The 18,433-nt window shown below is 43.3% G+C and overlaps 1 protein-coding gene across 3 annotated transcripts in view; it reads right to left on the reverse strand.

The window, feature by feature from the left end:
- Cds1 (CDP-diacylglycerol synthase 1) overlaps positions 1–13,853 on the reverse strand; it is a 64,301-nt gene extending 50,448 nt beyond the window's left edge. Inside the window, exons 1-3 of one of the 3 annotated variants that reach the window (XM_021250300.2) lie at positions 13,613–13,745; positions 10,889–10,989; positions 10,009–10,115 (exon numbers count right to left, since the gene is read on the reverse strand). In XM_021250300.2, coding sequence (XP_021105959.1) covers positions 10,009–10,029 — 21 coding nt within the window. In that variant the 5' untranslated portion in view covers positions 10,030–10,115; positions 10,889–10,989; positions 13,613–13,745. Of the gene's footprint in view, positions 1–10,008; positions 10,116–10,888; positions 10,990–11,511; positions 13,575–13,612 lie in introns of those variants that run through there. The other 2 variants (XM_021250299.2, XM_004872340.3) reach the window with 2 other exon arrangements.
- Between the last annotated feature and the right edge of the window lie 4,580 nt (positions 13,854–18,433).

Genomic DNA, 18,433 nt, shown 5'->3' on the forward strand with positions numbered 1-18,433 from the left:
GCTCTTCTGTGTAGAGGGCATTGCTCTCATACAACTGTCAAGTTAAAGTAAAAACATGCCTGGTGAATTATGTCTTCAAGTTGGGTAAAACTTCCTGTAAATCCAGTTCCTACAGTGAAAGTAGAAAACAGGGGCAAGATGAAATATGTTATATGCGTGTATGAAAATGTCACAACAAAACCCACAACAGAAGTAATATGAGCCCATTAAAAAACCCAAAAAACTAGAGCTACAAGTGTTGGCACCTGCCTATAATCCCAGCTACTTGAGAGGCTGAGGCAGGAGGATCGTGAGTTCAGGGCTGCCTGGGCAATTTAGGAGACCCTGCTCAAAATAAAATAAAAAAGAACTGGCAATCTAGCCCAGGACTCCCTGGAACCCATCCCCAGAACAACAACAAAGGTTTAACTGATGATATTACGCTTTATATTTTCACTATCCATTAAATGTTTGCTAAAGTATAAATGAAAAAAAGAGAAAATAGTACCTAACAATTTACAAATATTGATTAACCTATTTTATTATTATTACCAAAGAATTTCTACCTCAATTTTAGAGGAAGAAAAATTCAGGCTCAGAGATGTTAAGCAAAGCCCTTGGGTTTACACAGTTCTGAATGATGTAGCTGGGATTTTAAATCATTCAGGAAAGGAGGTTACAATGGTAATTCTCCCCAAACTGATCTAGAGATTAAACACAGTCCCAGTAAGAAACCTAGCAGGATTTTTTTTGTAGAAATTTAGTTTGACTCTAAAATTCATATGAAAATATAAAAGACACAAAAGAGCCAAAACAACTTTGAAAAAATAATAAAGTTGAATGATTTATAAGAGTATAAAAGTTCTTTTAAAAGTTCTTATAAAATTATTAATAATCAAGACAGTGTCATATTGGCATAAAAAATAAAATAATCAATAGGACAAAATAAAACATCCACAAGTAAATCCATGCATTTATGGTCAATTGCTTCTCAACAATACTGCAAAGGAAATTCGAGGGAAAGTGCTGCCCCAATTGGGTGTGGGAGGACCTTGATCCATGCTCACACCATATATGGAATTTAACACAAAACAGATTATAGAACTCTAAAGCTCCATAAAATCTCTAGGACCTTGGGGATTATGCAGAGTTCTTAAAAATAAGAATTAGCAAAAGCATGATTCATAAAAGAAAAAATTTGGTAAATACGAGTTTCACCAAAATTAAAATTTCTGATTTTCAAAAAATGCTATTAAGAGAATGAGAAGATAGGCCACAGGCTCTAAGATGATATTTGCAAGTCACATATCTAGTAATGGTCTGTTAGTGGCCTTACATCCTACATCCTGAAGACATAGAGGACTCTCAAAATTCAGTAAGGAGAAACAGTCAACCCAATTTAAAACATGAGCAAATATTTGAAGAGATTCTTCACCAAAGGCAGCACACAGATGGCAAATAAGCACATGAAAAGATGTTCAATATCATGAGTCACTGGGAAAATGAAAACCAAAACATAACATGGTACTATCATACATCTATGAGAATGACTAACATTTAAAAACAAATGAACATATCAAGTGTTGGAGAATATGTGGAAGAACTGTGACTCTTCTACACTGCTGGTGGGAACATAAAATAGTATAACCACCTTGGAAAATAGTTTAGGAGTTCCTTAAACATTAAATATATACTCACCAAATGACCTCAAGAAATAAATGTATCCATACCCCTTTGGGTATAACCATACCCAAATGTGCATGGCAGCTGTACTTGTAATAGGTCCAAACTATGGACAACCCAAATGTCCAATGGGGAAATGGACCAACTGTGTTACTTCCATACAGTGGAATATTACAGTTTTGTAATTAAAATAAGTGAACTATAAATCCACATGGATGACTCTTAAATTATGCTGGTAAAAAAAAGCCAGACAAAATGTACATCATTCATATACATATAGATATATTTATGAATATGAGTATGTATAGTATTCCAATTTTTATAAAATTCCAGAAAACATAAACTCAGTCTATAGTGTCAGAAAGCAGATCAGTGAGTACCCAGGGATGAAGAGGGGATTATGAATGAGAGAAAACTTTCGATGATGAAAGATAATGTTCATTATCTTGACTGTAACAAGGTATAGGTTTGTGGCATAGGTACATAGCATATCTGTCAAAACTTACCAAGTTGTGCTTGCTATAGACTATCTCTATCCCCCTGAAAGTCACATTCAGAGTCGCTATTCCCCACTGGGAAGAGCTGGTGTTGGGAAGTGAGTCCTCTAGGAAGTAACTAGGTCTTAAAGGTGAGGACCTCCTGAGTGAATTAGTGCCGTACAGAGCGTAAGAGAGACGATCCATCCCTCTGTCACGTGTGGACAGAGCAAGCTGTCCATCTGCACATCAGGAAGAGACCCTTGCCAGCAGCCAGAATGGCAGTATCCTCGTCTTGCACACCTGGCCCCCAGAACTGAGAAATAGATGCCTGCTACTTAAACCACCAGTTGGTAGCAGTTTTCATAGGAGCTGACACAGACGCTGAAGTGCACTCTGTTTAGTGAAGGTCACCGATAGCTCTTGATGACTCCTGAGGCAAGATCCAAGAACGAAGGCCCAGGTAATGTGCAATACTGGGGCCGGAAAGGACAGGAACGAGGGCATGGGGACCAGGTTACCAAGGATACAACCCATTCAAGATGACAGCTACCAGAAGTCTCTAAACCTATGAAAGTAGCCATTGGTTTAGATTCAACCAGGCAAAATATACTAAATCACACATACTTTCCACCCCTGATGTCCCACAAAGTCAGAGAGAAAGGCACAGTCAGCTTCTCCACCGTGGGTTCCTTAATACCCACACCGATCCTTGCATTTCAGTTCAGCTTTAAAATTTGCTATCAAGCAAAAGGAAACAAGCAAGGGTCACAGAGCTCTGTGCTTGAAATGACTCGGTGGCCTTAAAAAACCTGAAAACTGAATAGTTCTTTCTTGAAAGAACATTAGGCTGTGTTCTTGATTTCAGCATCTCCTGTCCATTTCTTCATTACTTCCACATAGGTGTAGATTCCTTTTCTCTCCAAGAAGAGGAAGGAGCTGACTCTATCCATGCTGGATTTATTTTCTACTGAATAAGCAGATTTTTAAGTGAAGAGCAGGATGGTAGTGGGGCAATAGGAATACAAGACCTCACTGATGGTGACAAAGGGTCAAGGCACATAGCAACGTTGTATTTATAGGCAGAAGTCTCATCACCTCCTTGACCAGCACCTCTACCACGTCCTATACATACTAATTACGATTGATGAAGCCTCCTTTTTTCCCTCAAACTTGAACTTCTTCCATAGCCCTGTAGGAGAGAGTACCTGGACCACCTGACACAGGGGATAGTTTTGGGAGTGGGCATCACATCTGCAGTGCCTGGACACAAAGAAGCTGAGTGGGCCTCCATGGCACAAGCCCAAGGCAAGTCTCAGTGAGGCAACCCAGCAGTGAAACCTCACTGTTTAAGTCCAACCTCCCAGTCCAAGGCACCAACCCAGCTCCCTTCTGCTCCCTAGCTGTGGCTCTCACCATACCACTCTGCCAGCTGATGCTACACACAGCAGACCTTCTGCCATCCCCAGAGTGTGAATGAGTCTCAACATTTTGCTATGGAGCTCCCTCTACTTTTAACACTTTCTCTGTCCCTAACAGTAGCCTGGCTAGTGCCTCTTTATCCTTAAAGGTTCCGGCTTACATATAATATCTAGAAAACCTTCAGGGAGCCTGTAAAGACACATCAATTGTCCACCCATGCGAGATGCTCACGTCTTAGTCCCAGGACCCGTGAATATGCTATGTTACAAGGCAAGGGAGAATTAAGGCAGCAGACAGAATTAAGTTGCTAACCAGCTGACCTTGAGATGGGAAGATCATCCCGGATTATCCAAGTGGGTTCAATATAATCACAAGGGTCCTTAACACCAAGGAGGGTGACAAGAGGCTCAGAGGAGGGGATTTGAAGACAGCTGAGCTTGGAGATGGTGGTCTGGAGGATGGAGGAAGGGGACACTGGCTGTGAGATGCAGGTAGCCTCTAGAAGCTAGAAAAGGCAAGGAAATACAGAAGCCCCAAGAAGAAATAGTCCTCCTATAGCTGGGGATTTAGCTCAGTGGTTACGCCACCTGCCACGCAAGTGCAAGGTCCTGAGTTTGATCCCTGGTACCAAAAAAAAGAGAAAAGAAATAGTCCTTCTGCCACTCTGACCTCAGTCCAGCAGGACTGCAGACAGCTGACCTCCAGAACTGTCAGGCAATAATTTATGGTGCTTTAAACTATGGCTGTGCCTGCGTAAGCTCAGTGTGCATGAAGGGATGATGGCTATCATCTCTGAACTCACTGGAAAAATCAGGCCTTTCTGCAGTTTGCAACACCGCCGCTTTACTGTCTTCAGCCATTCCTAAAATGCTAGGGGTATATTTAAATCCTATCTAATTTAAAGGGCTGCTTAAAGACTTTTTCAAATTGTTGGCTCATTGCACCCTTTCTTCAGGAATATGCCATTCTATTATACATTAAAATGGCACTGTGTCTTATGTTGTCATTAAGATATAAGTCTTATATTTTAAATTAGGAATAAAGGAAAAAACCATGGGATAATACAGAAAAATCCAGAAAATTGATGAGTTTTCCTCAAATATTATTGAGGAAATATTATTCTGATCACAGATTTGACTTCACTGGAGGTCTAATTAATGTTCACTCTCCATAGGCAGTGGCACTTTCTCAGGGCTAAGAAAAGTGAACTAAGAATAATGGAACCTGTTCTTGAATACTTTTGGCAACAGGTCAACTTTGCTGGGATCTTGGGGCTGGGGGACTGTGACAGACATTTTGGGGGCAACCATAAAAGTTAGAATATGATTTCTCTTTTTTTGAGAGAGAGAGAGAAAGAGAGAGAGATCTCACTACATTGCTCAGTCTGGTCTTAAACTTCTGGGCACAAGTGAGCCTCCTGCAGCTGTTTACCCAAGGTGCAGAAACTGCAGGCACATGGCTATGTAAGAGGATGTCTATATTTTAAGAGATACATGCTTTACTGTTAGAAGTGAATGGCTATAATGTTTATAACTTATTTTCATAATTATTAACTTATTTTTAAGTTATAACTTATTTTTAACTTACAACTTTTTTTTTGAGACAAGGTCTTACTGTGTAGTTCAGGCTGGCCTTAAACTTGCAGTGATCCTCCTGCCTCAGCCTTCTGAGTGCTGAGATTACAGGCCTGTGCCACCACACCTGGTTACAATTTATTTTCAAATGGTTCACCAATGCAATATTTGCAAAGATATACATAGTAGGATAAAACAAATTTAGCCAAATCCTAACTATTAAATCTAAATGCTAGCTATATTGAAGATCATTTATGTATGTTATGAAAAATTAAAAACGAAAAAATAGGCTGTTTAGTATACAAACATATGTGGTAAATTTGTCAAGACAAGGAAAGAAACAGTAATTGTAAAATTCAAGCAGTGAGAGGATGTCGCCAAGGTGAGCAGGTGGTAGATGCCTAGGTGTTCCTTGGGTATCAATGCAATTTATAAACTGATACAAAGAGATCTATTATGCAGAATCACAGGGAGCACTGTCTACGCTGAACTATACATGAATAGTGTCCCACAGGGTTGTTCAAAGCCTCTCTCTTGAGACAATTTGAGAGCAAACAATGAAAGTGGGTGGAAAAAGAAAACAAAAACCACAACCTTGAAAGTCAAAGGCCTAATCTCCTTTCGTGATCTGGAGTTTTGTATATTGAGGTGAAACATTAAGTCCTAGGTGGCTTTAATAAAGATTTGCCAACCCATGGGGCTACATCATATCGAAATGACTTAATTGGGACAAGAAGATGGCAGTGAACCCAGCCTTAGCTGCCAAGCTGTGCTGTCCCACCTGGGCCAGCCAGGTGATGTGAGATTGGATTCAGCAGCCTTTCATCAAGCTCGTCAATTTCTGGCCCATGGGGCCGGCCACTGAAGGGAACTGCAACCAGGCCAGGAAGCAGAAATGCAAATCTGAACCACAGGCCTTTAGGTTCGAAAAAAGCTGCTTAAATGCTCTGAGTTCCTCACACAAGACAGGACTTTGTTTCTCCCATCTTGTGCCTATCCATTTATATCTAAAAGAAACTTTAAAATCTTGGTAGTTCTGACAAAGTCTTATGCACACAAATATTCAATGCCAATGATATAAAAAATAACTGACCTCTGTTTTTGGAAAAGAATAATAAACATTTGGGCAGATAACTAAACTCAGCAGATCTCAAGGATGCTCGGCAACCAACTGGTCCTGTCGGGGTCTGGGACACACTACCCCAAAGGAAGACTGCAGGAGACCAAGACGAGACACCCCAAAATACACTTTTTCGACATATCCTCAGCTGGGAGTGCAGCCTCAGCCACAAGTGAAAAGCTCTCCTGTCTTGAAGGCATTCAATCCTTGAAGGAACCTGTGTGTATCAGGAAGAGCGAGGCTCCCAGATCACTTTATTCTGGAGACATTATTGGTACAAGACAACCTTCAGTCACCAGAGCTTACCCCCCAGCCCCTAGGTAACTGGTCTCCGCCAGCCCTGCTCCCAAAGGCCCCTTCTGTTTTGTAGCTCAGGATGCTACACCAGCTTCAATCATCTGGCATTATGTGGGACTCATGTGCATGTGGATGTATATAAACCTGCTCTTCATTCTGTTAATCTGTTGTATGGCAATTTAATTAGTGTCTAGCTAAACAACCTAGAAGGGTAGAAGAAACTATTTATTAGCTTCCCTGCAGCCATTAACTAAATTAGTTCCTGGAGTTACTTCAAAATGTGATGTCATTTGAAATAAAAGTTCTGAAACATTTCCCACATAAATGAGTCTAGGTGTAAATAGGTATAAAAAATTGTTTCTTCTCCTAATCAATCATAAAGTAAGCAAGGAAATATTTGTCTGATTTATACCCAGGTACCTGAAGTCACAGAATTAAGGTTTTCACCCAAAAGTCTTTTGTTCAATGCCAATGTTTCATAGGTTAGAAAGACTAAATTCATCCAAAATCTTTCCAAAATATCTCTCTCTCTCTCTCTCTCTCACACACACACACACAACCAGTAAAAATGTTCATAAGTAAATGTTTCAATTAACTTCATAATTTACATTTTTTTAGTCAGAAAATTTAAGGTGAATCCTAACTCTAATGCAATGTGACTAGTGAACAGGGCATTTGGGTTTTCAAACTTTAGTCTTCTTAAGTGTAAACTACAGCTATCTTCCTTGTCTACACAACTGTTCAGAGAGTCAGGCTGGTACTGTAAGCAAGGATTTTTTCAGGCTGTAAATTATTTTACACTAAAAAATTTACAGTATTCTAGGCAATGAATCCACAATACAAGATATTAGTATATTCTACTTAGTTGTTGAGCAATAGGCAAATCCCAGCTCCACCTCTTTTCCCAAGGGACACAGAGTATAAAGAAGAGCCACAAAAGAAGGTGACTGACACCCCAGCAGAGCCATGCTTACTGCAGGCACCTCACCAACACTAACCCAAAGTGCAGAACCAAATCAAGCCTTGAAAAACATGTTTAAGTATCTAAATGACCTGTTTGCCTTGTACTGAATTAAAAATCTGTATTATTAAAAACATAATTCCAAACAAGGAATAAAGCAAAATAAATCTCTCAAAGCCTTGTACTTAGCTACTCCATCCATGAAAAGACACATGAATATCTATTTTACAAACACGCATATGCATAAACACAAATATAGAGTAATCATACTACATTATGTGTATAATTTTTCTCTACAATTTTAAAACAACTTCTTTAAATTATCCCACTTTGCCCCAGCACTTTTACGATACTCAAATACTGCTTGCATTCAAAAGTTCACTCCAGTGCACATGTAAAGCTTGATACAGTTGATGACATTCCATAGCTGTCTCAAAATAAGAAAATAAATTATTTAAAGTCAAGATCATGAACAGTAGGTTAAAATGCACATCATAACACTAGGATGTTCTTTAGAAATCCAAGTGTAATATAAAACAGACTACAACATGTGAGAAATTACCACCCTCACCTGCACAAGGCTTACCGTCCCCATCAACCTGACTCTAGAACTTGACTTTAGCAGCATTACCTTTCTATTCTTGGAAACTCCTGCTCAGAAGGTCACTTTTAATTTTTAAGGAGGTCACTTTTTCTGAAGAACAGAAAGGAACTTCTGAACGACACATCAACTCTTCAACAGAAAACCCCAGTGAGTAGTTCTGTCCTAAGATTCTTTGAACTTCTTCCCTCAAAATGTTTGCCTGGCTATTGCAAACAAATCCCAAATTCTAACACTGTGGTCCCTACCCAAGCCTAATCAAGGCCCTGCATCTAAGGACACACCTTCAACCAACTTCCAGTTCTGTTAAATCACGCCCTGCTTTCCCCACTCTAAGAGGAGATAGTGTTCTCCCACATTGAGGTAAGCTGTAAATTCTGCTCTGTCTTGTCACTGGGTTGGGCTGTGATACATAGAAAGCTAGCATTCAAAAGGCATTATTAAGGCTGGGGATGCAGCTCAGTGACACAGCACTTGCCCAGCATGGCTGAGGCCCTGGGCTCAATCCCTAGGACAGCCCTCCTGCCAAAAAGTACTATTACATAATTACTACATAAATATGCTAGGTGGAGAGTCATCCCAAAATAAGCCACACTGGTAGGCTGATTGCTTCAAACTGATGAGAACAGCAGGTGTGTAACAGGGGCTTTCCCTCAATTTTCTTAAAAGGGGTCCTCCCAAGACAACCCCATTGTCATGAAAACCCTCCCTGGAATTCCTATCTATCAGGGACAATCAACCCCTGGAAGGAAAAGACTAGGACTTTACAACTGTCCCTGATGGGCTGTCACATGTCACCTGTCACCTGTGGGCTGCCTACAAGGTCTCTTCCTCCTGTGTGGAGAGGGATGCTCTAGGATTTGGCGTATTCACTTTCCTTCATGTGGGGACCCTCTGCACAGTAGTAAATTTTATGTCATCATATGCTGGTGTCGGTTTTTTAAAAGGTCAACTACAGGACCTTCAGAAAAGGGAAGAGAAAGTCCCCTCAGTCCTACCACAGCAAATGATCAAAGCTAAATTATAGAAAATCAGACTAAAGATTGATCAATAATCAGAGACTATCAGCCTACATGATATTCCAGAAGTGTACAGTGGCCTAGATCAGTGGTGGTGAGCCTACAGCACGCATGCTGCAGTGGGCTGTTAGTATCATGGAAAACTCTACAAGGTTCGCCATCACTGCCCTAGACCTATATGTAAATATTCAGAAGAGTATACGTTACACTTATGAGCAACACCAAGACAGCTCATAATGAAGTGTGACAAAATGAAGGCATTAATTATAGAGACAAAATGAGGTTTACATAAAAAGTAGATAAAATGCAGTGAATCTGGGAGGACTAAATGCCTACAACTGGTAAAATGTGAATGAAGTCAGCAGTCCAGTCAATAATACTGTCCCCATGTTCACTTCTTCAGTTTTGACACAGGTGCTATGGTTACGGAAGATGTGACCACTTAGGTAAAGGGACACACTGCTATTTTTGTAATGTCTCTGTAAATCTAAATCACCGCAAAACTTAAAGTTTATTAGCATAATTATAAAAGAAACTGCACGTCTCTACACGGCAAATCTCAGAGCAGCAGCAGGGCTCACCCCCTCCCTGCTTTCAGTCTGCAACCTCGGGTCCCACATCCCCTTCCAAGGCTGATCCCTCTCATCCATCCCACATTAGGGAGCCCACTTCCCTGACCACGTGAACCCTGGCCTGCTTGCTTAGGTGCCCTTGACCTGCAGCATCCTGGGTCTGCACCACTCTGAGAGCCCTCCTGCTCAGCTACTACAAGGGCATAGTCCCTACACGCGCAGTCATTATGAGGACCAAACACACAGAAGAGAAGTAGTCCGTGAACTCTAGGCCACTCTACCAGCATTAATTATTATTACTCACTGCTGAGTGAAGTGTGTTCATCTGGCACACAATAAATTTGTGTAAATGAATTTCACTGGGTTTGATGGCTCTGTTAGTTGCCTCTTGCTCATTTCATATCATGGCTCCTATTAAAAATGACATTACAAACATGTTTCAGCTCCTTGTAGCTTCTCCCTCCAGTGCCTACCGAGAAAACGATGGCCTTTAGTATACCCTCTTCTGCTTTCCAAACTGTTTCTGTGTCCACCCTCCATTTCCATTATTTTTTTTCCAGGATGAGGAACGCATCCTCTTGTCTTTCCTTGGCCGCCCCAACTGCCTGTGTTCTCCACCATGTCTGGTTTCTCTACGACCCACCTGTCGGCCCCGCTCAGCTCCTCCACTCTCCCAATTTCTTTCACACAAGCATGTGCCTCCCTCCACCGAGAAGATCTTCCCTTGCTCCTCCTGTCCTTTCTGCTGGCTTTCCTGTATTCCTTTTCGCTGCTGCTTCCTGACAACACCTACTAATGTTTCACCTCTCACTTTCCTTGACCTAAAACCTGGCTTCTAATAAGGTCTTTCGCTAAACTCTGTGTTCTGTGTCTAGCCTGTATTCCCAAGCAGCATGATGATGCTCCCCAAGCAAGCTCTCCTCCCTTAGATCCCAGGGCCCTCCCTAAACAAGGGCACCTATACCACAGCTCTCGCTTCAGTTCTCTCTCCCTCTCTATTCTAATAAAAAGCTGGCACCCTGGCCCTGAACTCTCCCATCAGCATGAACCTTCACTACCTGGAGCCGTCTCATTTAGATCTGTTTCTCTAACCTACTGGTTAGAGAATAACATACCCTGCCCAACCCAACTCTCCCACAATCACTCCTAACCTCAACAATTGCCCAATACATTTTGCTTCTTACCTGAAAGACTCATATGTTGTCTATCCAAATGTATCTTCCAGAAGGTTCTTCTTTTATCAGTCTTACCACGAAGGCCCTAGTCCAAGTCCTACTAGCATCATCTGAAATACACATTCTCTTTCTCAAGCCCAACTCTACCACCCTTACCTTCAGCAATTCGTATCAATAGCATTTGTAACTCCTCTTGTCTGTTTTTTTTCTTTTTTCTTTTTTTTTGGCAGGTCATTCCCATTTTATTACTTTTCTCAGACCAAGGCAATGGGCTGACATCTCTGCAAAACCTTCCAGTGAGTTCCCACAGTCTATGGAATGAGACCTAATCTCACAAGGACTCTCAAGCTTCCAACTCCACCTCCCAAACACAGTTTATGCTCCAGGTTTTCAAACTCGTATCAGTTTACTGTGCCTAGAGTGCTGACCCATGACAAGAGTTCCTCTACCCTTTGCCTAGAACACTCTATTCCAACCCTCGCCTACCTGGTTGAATTCCCAGGCATCATTTAATTCCAAGTTCAACTTTCACTTCCCCCTTAAAGCTTTTCCTGTATTGTCCAAGTGGAGTCCAGCCAGGCCCTCTCTGCTAAGAATAAGCTGGGTACAGATGTCTAATAAATCTAACTCACAGATGTCTTGGCGATAGGGGTGGATTCCTTGAGGAAGTGTTCCTTGTCATCTTTCAAGTCCCACTCCTGACTGTAAGGACCAATCTGGAACATTCCCCAGCAGGTAAGAAGCACTTGTTTCCCTTGCTAATTCTCTGGAGCACAGCGCCTTCCCTCACCTTAATAATGGGTCCTGAACAATGGGAATGTCATGTTAATAATACCGTTATAAAAAGACCACAAAATGGCAATGCATGGGAGTGTACTGTAACAGCAGGGTATAATATACCTCCTTCTTTTACCTTATTAATTCCCCAAGACTTTTGCCTTTACTGGGACTTGAATAGAAAAGGCACTTAAGATGTTTTAAATGGACCAAATATTAACTAGTCTCTAAAGTGCAAGTTGATCTTAAAATAGCCCTTGACCTGGAAATATAGGCATATTCAAACATACGCCCTGATAAGAAAGGACAGACAGAGGATAGAGTTCAATGTCTTGAAGCTTGCCAAGGGTTCCTTGTGATGAATTCTTGAGTATTGCAATACTTCGGCAAGGTCTAAGTATACCCAGTCTTGTCTGAGACACCTTAACCAAACAAGTTACATATGGCAAATTTACTCTCAGAAAACAAAATCCAGCCTATGTATTAATCAAAACCAAAAGTATGGCATTTGTAAATAAATAAGCAGCAAGGTAACCCAGTCACAGATAGCTACAGACAACAGTTCTAATGAGCCGAATCGCACCAAAGAAGGAGTTTCCAGTTTGAATACATTATCATGTTAAAAAATAAAATTAACTCCAAAGGTATTTTATTCATGGTTTCCAGAACATATTTTGTCCTAATAAAAGCTTGTTAGCATCCTCTAGTTAGGGAAGTCAAATGGGCAAGCTGGTATTTTCTTGATTTTAAAGTATACCAATGCTAAAACAAAATAAATCCCAACATAATTAATTCTATTTCTGGTGTAGTTTCCAAGGCAGTTTTCACAAAGACTATTCTCAGCCTACTGTTTCTAGCTTTGTAACTTCAACGTTCAGTAGCTGGAAATTGTTATGTTTTGTGAAATTCCCCGGCACATATGTTCTATCCCAGACTCCCAGACTCTAATTTTGTTCCATCTGCGATCAAAGATACCTAAGAAAGTGTCATCCCATTGATTTTAAAGAGTTTTAGCCCTAAAATCGCTGTTATGTTTACTGTGTCGTGATCTTATGTGATATTTTCCTAGCACTGCTTTGTAACCTGGGTTACATCCAGTTCATCAACTTTTCAAGTGGAACCTTCCCCAAATCAGAACTGCTGGAGAGTCTCAGTAATGATACAAACCGTAAGACAGGAAATTAGGAAAATTCAGTTCTATTTCGAAAAGCACTGAACTTGACCGTGGGCAACCCACTTCACTTCTGTAATTCAAACTGCAATACTGGCATCCACTTCCAAAAAAGAATGCTTCTAAGAATAAAGTGTTTTGAGTCTCTTCAAATAAAATGAAATATTAACAGAAGATTTTATAAAACAATCTCTTCTCCAGCACAACTTCCTAAGCCATCAGTTCACAAGGTCTTAAACCTACATTTCTTAGGAAGTTCTTACTTGCACCAGGACACTACCAAATATAACCTGGCTTTTTCCAGCCCTGAGTGGAAACGCAGTACTGCTTTACTTATTCCTAAATGGGAGGCCAGGCAGAGGGAGTGTGGAAGGAGATCTATCAGCAGAACTGCACGGTCAGCCGGGAACTCGCGAGAAGCTGGAAGACAGCAATGCCTTTCACGTGTGACAGTTCCCAACCTGCAAACTCGTTCATTATGGAAATGGTCAGGCGACGCGAGCTCCTGGGTAGCGCCAAAGCCCGGATCCCAGGCCAGGCGACGCCGAGATGAAAGTCTGGAGCTCAGTCCCGACTTGGTCCCTGCATCACGACCGCAGCCCCGGGATGACTGGCTGCACCCCGACTCCGCCCGGCCCTGGAGCCGCGGGGACTGGACGGGCAGAGATCGCGCCGGCAGCACAGCGCTTCCAGGCCTGGCGCAGAGGTCCCCCGTCCGGGTCGCGACCCACCCTGGGGTGCATCCCCTCGCCCCCGCCCGGTCCCGCCGGCCCGCCGCGCCTCACTTTATCGCTGGTGCTCTCTGTTTCGTGGTCGCCGCCCGCGGCGTTCCCCTCGCGGGGCGGCGACAACCCAGGCCCGGGCCCGGGGTCGCCCCCGCGGTACCGCAGCTCCAGCATCTCCGCTCCGGGTCACCCCGTAACGGCATAAACGAGGGCCGCGCGCCCAGGGCGTCACCAGGTACGCGTCCCACGCAGGCCAGGGCGGAGGGAGAGGACGCGGACGCGACGGCTCCGCCCCGCCCACCTGTGCGGCCCCGCCCGCGTCACGCGCCCAGGCCCCGCCCCCGGCCCCGCCCCTGCCCCGCCCCTGTGCTGCACTGCGGCGCCCGCGGCCCCGCCCCATGACGTCAAGGCAGGCCCCGCCCCCGGCTCCGTGCTCCTAGGTGAGGTTACGGGCCAGGTGCGCGCAGCGCAGCCAGGTGCGGGGCGGGGGCCCAGGCAGGACCGTGAGGCTCGTGGACTTGGGCGCCAAGGAGAAGGGAACGCGAGGGGAACGCGAGGGGAACGCGGGAGCTGCTCAGACTCAGGCAGCGCCCCGCACGCTCCCTCAGGGTCACCCCACACCGCTCTTCCAGGATCGCCCCACAGCCCTCCTGTGACACCTCGATCCTCCTCCAGGGACAACCTGCACACTTCCCCAGGGTCACCTGAGCTCGAGGGCTGGTGACTTGGAAACCTTGGAAACCAGTCCGGCAGGACCCACCCGGACCTGCTGTTGGGCGGCCGCATTCCAGGCCTGTGCCATCACTTGGGAAAGAGGGTGCGGGCCTGCCTGGGCTCCAGGGGTGGGCGGGTGGCCGGCCCCCGGCTGCATACGCACAACCAAATTCTGCCTGCGAGAAACTCGGGTTGTGAGTCTCACAAAGCTCACTACCTGCGAGGCGAGGGCGCACCCGCGACACTCCAGTCCTGGACAGCCCTGTGCCCCGCGCTGCCCACGGTGGAACCCAGAAAGGCGCTGGGTCCACGCCAGTTCCAGAGCAGGTCCCGAAGAGGTGCTAGTTCTCTGGACACGGGTCCTCCACCTGGTCTCTACTGACACAGTGACACACACACGGACAGAGGCCTTCCTGCACACGGGACAGCACGCAGACCAGCGCCCTTACAGAAACAGGTGAACAATATAAATGTCTCAAGGTCATAGCTTGTGAAAAGAAGTCATGCAACGTGTCATTTTCACATTTAGCAACAAATGAGTAGAAACAAAAATCACGTAGGATGCATTGGAAAGCAGAACACAAGGTCGTCGTGTTACCACCGATCTTAAGATTGGTCTGGGTTGCCACATTTTCAAAAGTACGTAGAGAAACCATAAATTGTTCCTTATGGAGAGGAGAGTAACAAAATGACAGAGAAAGATAAATAAGACCCAAGGGTGATGGGCAAGGGTTGGTTTTCCTCAGGAACAGAAAGCCAGGCATGAGTAGATCATTCAATTGTTCTCTGCCCTTTGGAAGACCAGAAAGGAAGGGCTGCCTTCCCTACAGCCAGGAAGATAGTCAAGACATCAGTAGGGGCTGCCCCACCCACCCCAGCACAAGGGATTGGAAGTATTTAGTGCTGACCTTCCAGGAGGTAGGAGACAGGTTCGGCTAAGATCTCCAGCCCCAGCTGCAGAATCCATAGCAAGGACAATGGCCTCCGTTGACTTCCCATGCTCACATTGCCAGAACCCACCCCACTCACTATGCCTCCAGAAAAGGGGACCCATCACACCAAGGTCCCTCCACGTCTTCCGCTGTCCCCATGCCCCAGCAACCTAGTGCCTTCTACTTTCTCTCCCTTTGCTGTGGGAGCTGAAAAGGACAGTGGAGGAGTGGCAGGAGGGACAACAGAAGACAGTAGAGTGTGACCAGGGGGGTGGATTCCTCAGGCCAGGGAACGCAGGATCAGGGAAGAGCAACAGCTCACCCTTTGCCCTTCAGTAGGCCCTGCTGCTTCCTGGATCCTGGCTGAGATGGGCATCTCCTCTGTCCTCTTCATCATAGTTATTGTCACTAATTAATCATATACATTGGGCCTGGGAGCGAGCAGCACAGGTCTAGCTAGCTCTTGTCACAGGACCAGCCTCCACTGTCACATAGCCATGGACTTTGCTGAAGACTGAAGGAAGAAATGAACAGGTGGCAGAGAGTAGTGTGACAAGGGAAATGTGTTCTTTTTAAATAATCTGTGTTACTTGCATAGGTATTCGATTTTCTTCCTTTTTCACTTTATATGACAAAGACTGATCTTACCATGTATTAAAGGGTTTAGTAATGCCTTGGACATTTTATTTAAGATACATTATGGTATATTCCACCTACTAAACTAACAGCCTACTAAACTTTGTGTTTTCAGACATTATCAGTGTGTTTTCTTTTTCTCTCTTCCTTCTTGCTTTTGGTTTTTCTCATTCAGAAAATTTAGATCCTCAAATTTATTGCGCTTGTGTTCCACAATGCAAACTCTCCCATGTAACTCTCAGGAGACTGTCAGCAATGCGTACTTGGCTGATGTAAAGATCTTCCACTTAAATGGTCTTTGGAACTCTTAGCAAGGTACTTGCTCCAGGGTTAAGAGAGGCAGCTAACTCTGTTATTTGTATGGCTTCTGTTTCAGACCTATTTTTTTAACTTTCTGTTTTGCCCAAAGTGATGGGTATATATGGAGAGTCCTATTATCCTATCACTTCACTCTTGTTGAGGGTTCCCTGACTGATAAACCTCCCTTGTATGTGGGAATCTGAACTGCTTTCCACAGCAGAGGCTCAAAGGTGCCTGGCTGGAATGTCCCCAGCTTGCCAGGGAGATGAGAAACCCTCCTTGGGCAGTGTTCCCTGTTGCTTGGATACCCATCCTATAGCTTTGCCCTTGACCTGTCTGCTGCCTTCATCAGCTCTGTCTCTAAGCTGCAGATAGGAATTTCTGATCTCACCCTAGCAGATGGACATTCTGTGGGAGACTCTTGCTAGGCAATTTATGTTGTTTACCTTCTTATTTTTAATGAGAAGGGAAATGGGAAAACAATGGTGTACTAGCAAGTATTTTAGTGAGAGGGTATCAGGAATAAGCATGGTACAGTTAGAAATCTATATATTAATCAGCCTGGGCTCAAGCCATTAAGTCTGTCATCTTCTAGCTTTGAACTAATTTTACTTTACTCTTCCTCTATATTAACGTTTTCCTTTTTTTTTTTTTTTTTTTTTTTTTTGGTTGTTGTTGTTTTGAGACAGAGTCTTGCTCTGTAGTCCAGGCTGGCTTGGATTCCTTACATAGCCCTGACTAGCCTCAAACTCACAGTGATCCTCCTGCATCAGCCTCCCTAGTGCTGGGATTATAGACATGTGTCACTACACATGGCTGGAAAGAAATACAGTGGACCCCCAAGTTACCACTGGCCTGACATATGAACAACTTGGGTTATTTAGGTTAATGGAAGAGTCTTCTGCCTATTGTTGTCTATAGCATGTACCCAGGTAAACATCCAGATCTCAGCTGTATGGACTTACAACCAACTTGAGTTACAACTAGTCCTTGGGAACTGATCGAGTTTGTAAGTCAAGGGCCCACTGTAACTTCTAAGGTGGTGACTTATTATAACAGTACATGAATTCTGGAGCCAGCCTGAGTTCAGATTTCAGCCCTCCCACCCACTGGCCTTAACCAAGCAGCTAAATACCCTGTGGGGGTTTGAGTCCCACCATTTAGTACAGTGATGAAGAGGGTGATAATGTTTTCCTCCTCAGATCTCATGAGAATTAAATTGGGTAGTATAAGTGAAATCCTGAAAATGGTATATTTTAGATATATTGTTATACAAATGTCACCTATTAATTATTGTCCCTTATACTGAAAGTAGTTTTTTCTCAAGGAGAATAATATTTGACCTCCAAATTTCTTGTGATATCCAGAAGACTTTGAAGATAAAAAGGGTATATTCTAATATTGTTTTGATGAGGTAGGTAGAAATTAAGAAATGGGGTGGTGTAACTGTGCAAAGAATTACAAAGAAATCAAACTAATTTGTGCCTTGTCTTTGAGACAAGATGAAGTAAGTCTGATGAAATTGGCATTTGTTACTATTAACTGGAGTCAGTTACTACCCAGGTACCTGGTATGATAATCAAGAAATTCCTTATATTTAAATTGCTGAAATCCAAAGGTAAAAGTCAAGGTTCTCAGATGTAGAAATAGAAGCTGATCCTGGCTGATGGTGATAAGAAAGCATTGTGGTCATATTTTTCTGGGCCACTGCTATTGTTTCCATTGCAGATTTCCACAGAGTCCCTTGCATTAAAGGTTTGGTGTATTGCAAGCTGATAGAATCAGGAGGAGGTGAGGTGTAGAGGGTGGAAGTTAGGCCACTGGGGATCTTGGGGCTGTGTCCTGTCTCTGTTTGCCAGTCACTATGATGTTCTGCATTGTCATGGGCCCAAAGTGATAGGGCTGAGTAGCCATGGATTGAGACCTCTGAAACTATGAGTCAAAGTAAACCTTTTGTCCCTTTAAGTGTTTTTTGAGGTGTTCTGTTACACTGGAAAACTGATAGCCATTGAATTTTTGTAACAGTACATGAAATAATAGTGCAATTTTTAAATGATTCAATTTAATTTAATTTAAATGATGGAATGCTTTGAAGATTGATGATATTTGTTAGCAAGATCACATATCTTGGATTTTTCCAGATAGCCCAAATTATATGTATTTTATTTTCAGTGAAAATGTATCAATTAAATATATAATTATATATGATTAAGTTTTTAAATTTTTGCAAAATTTTTTCACATCTATATATTCCATAGCGATGGACTATATGAAACTTCAGTTTGGTTTGGAAAATAGA

Source organism: Heterocephalus glaber, unplaced genomic scaffold (assembly GCF_053883595.1).
Source record: "Heterocephalus glaber isolate CG9 unplaced genomic scaffold, H.glaber_assembly_v1.0 deba00001698, whole genome shotgun sequence".
Lineage (NCBI taxonomy): Eukaryota > Metazoa > Chordata > Mammalia > Rodentia > Bathyergidae > Heterocephalus > Heterocephalus glaber.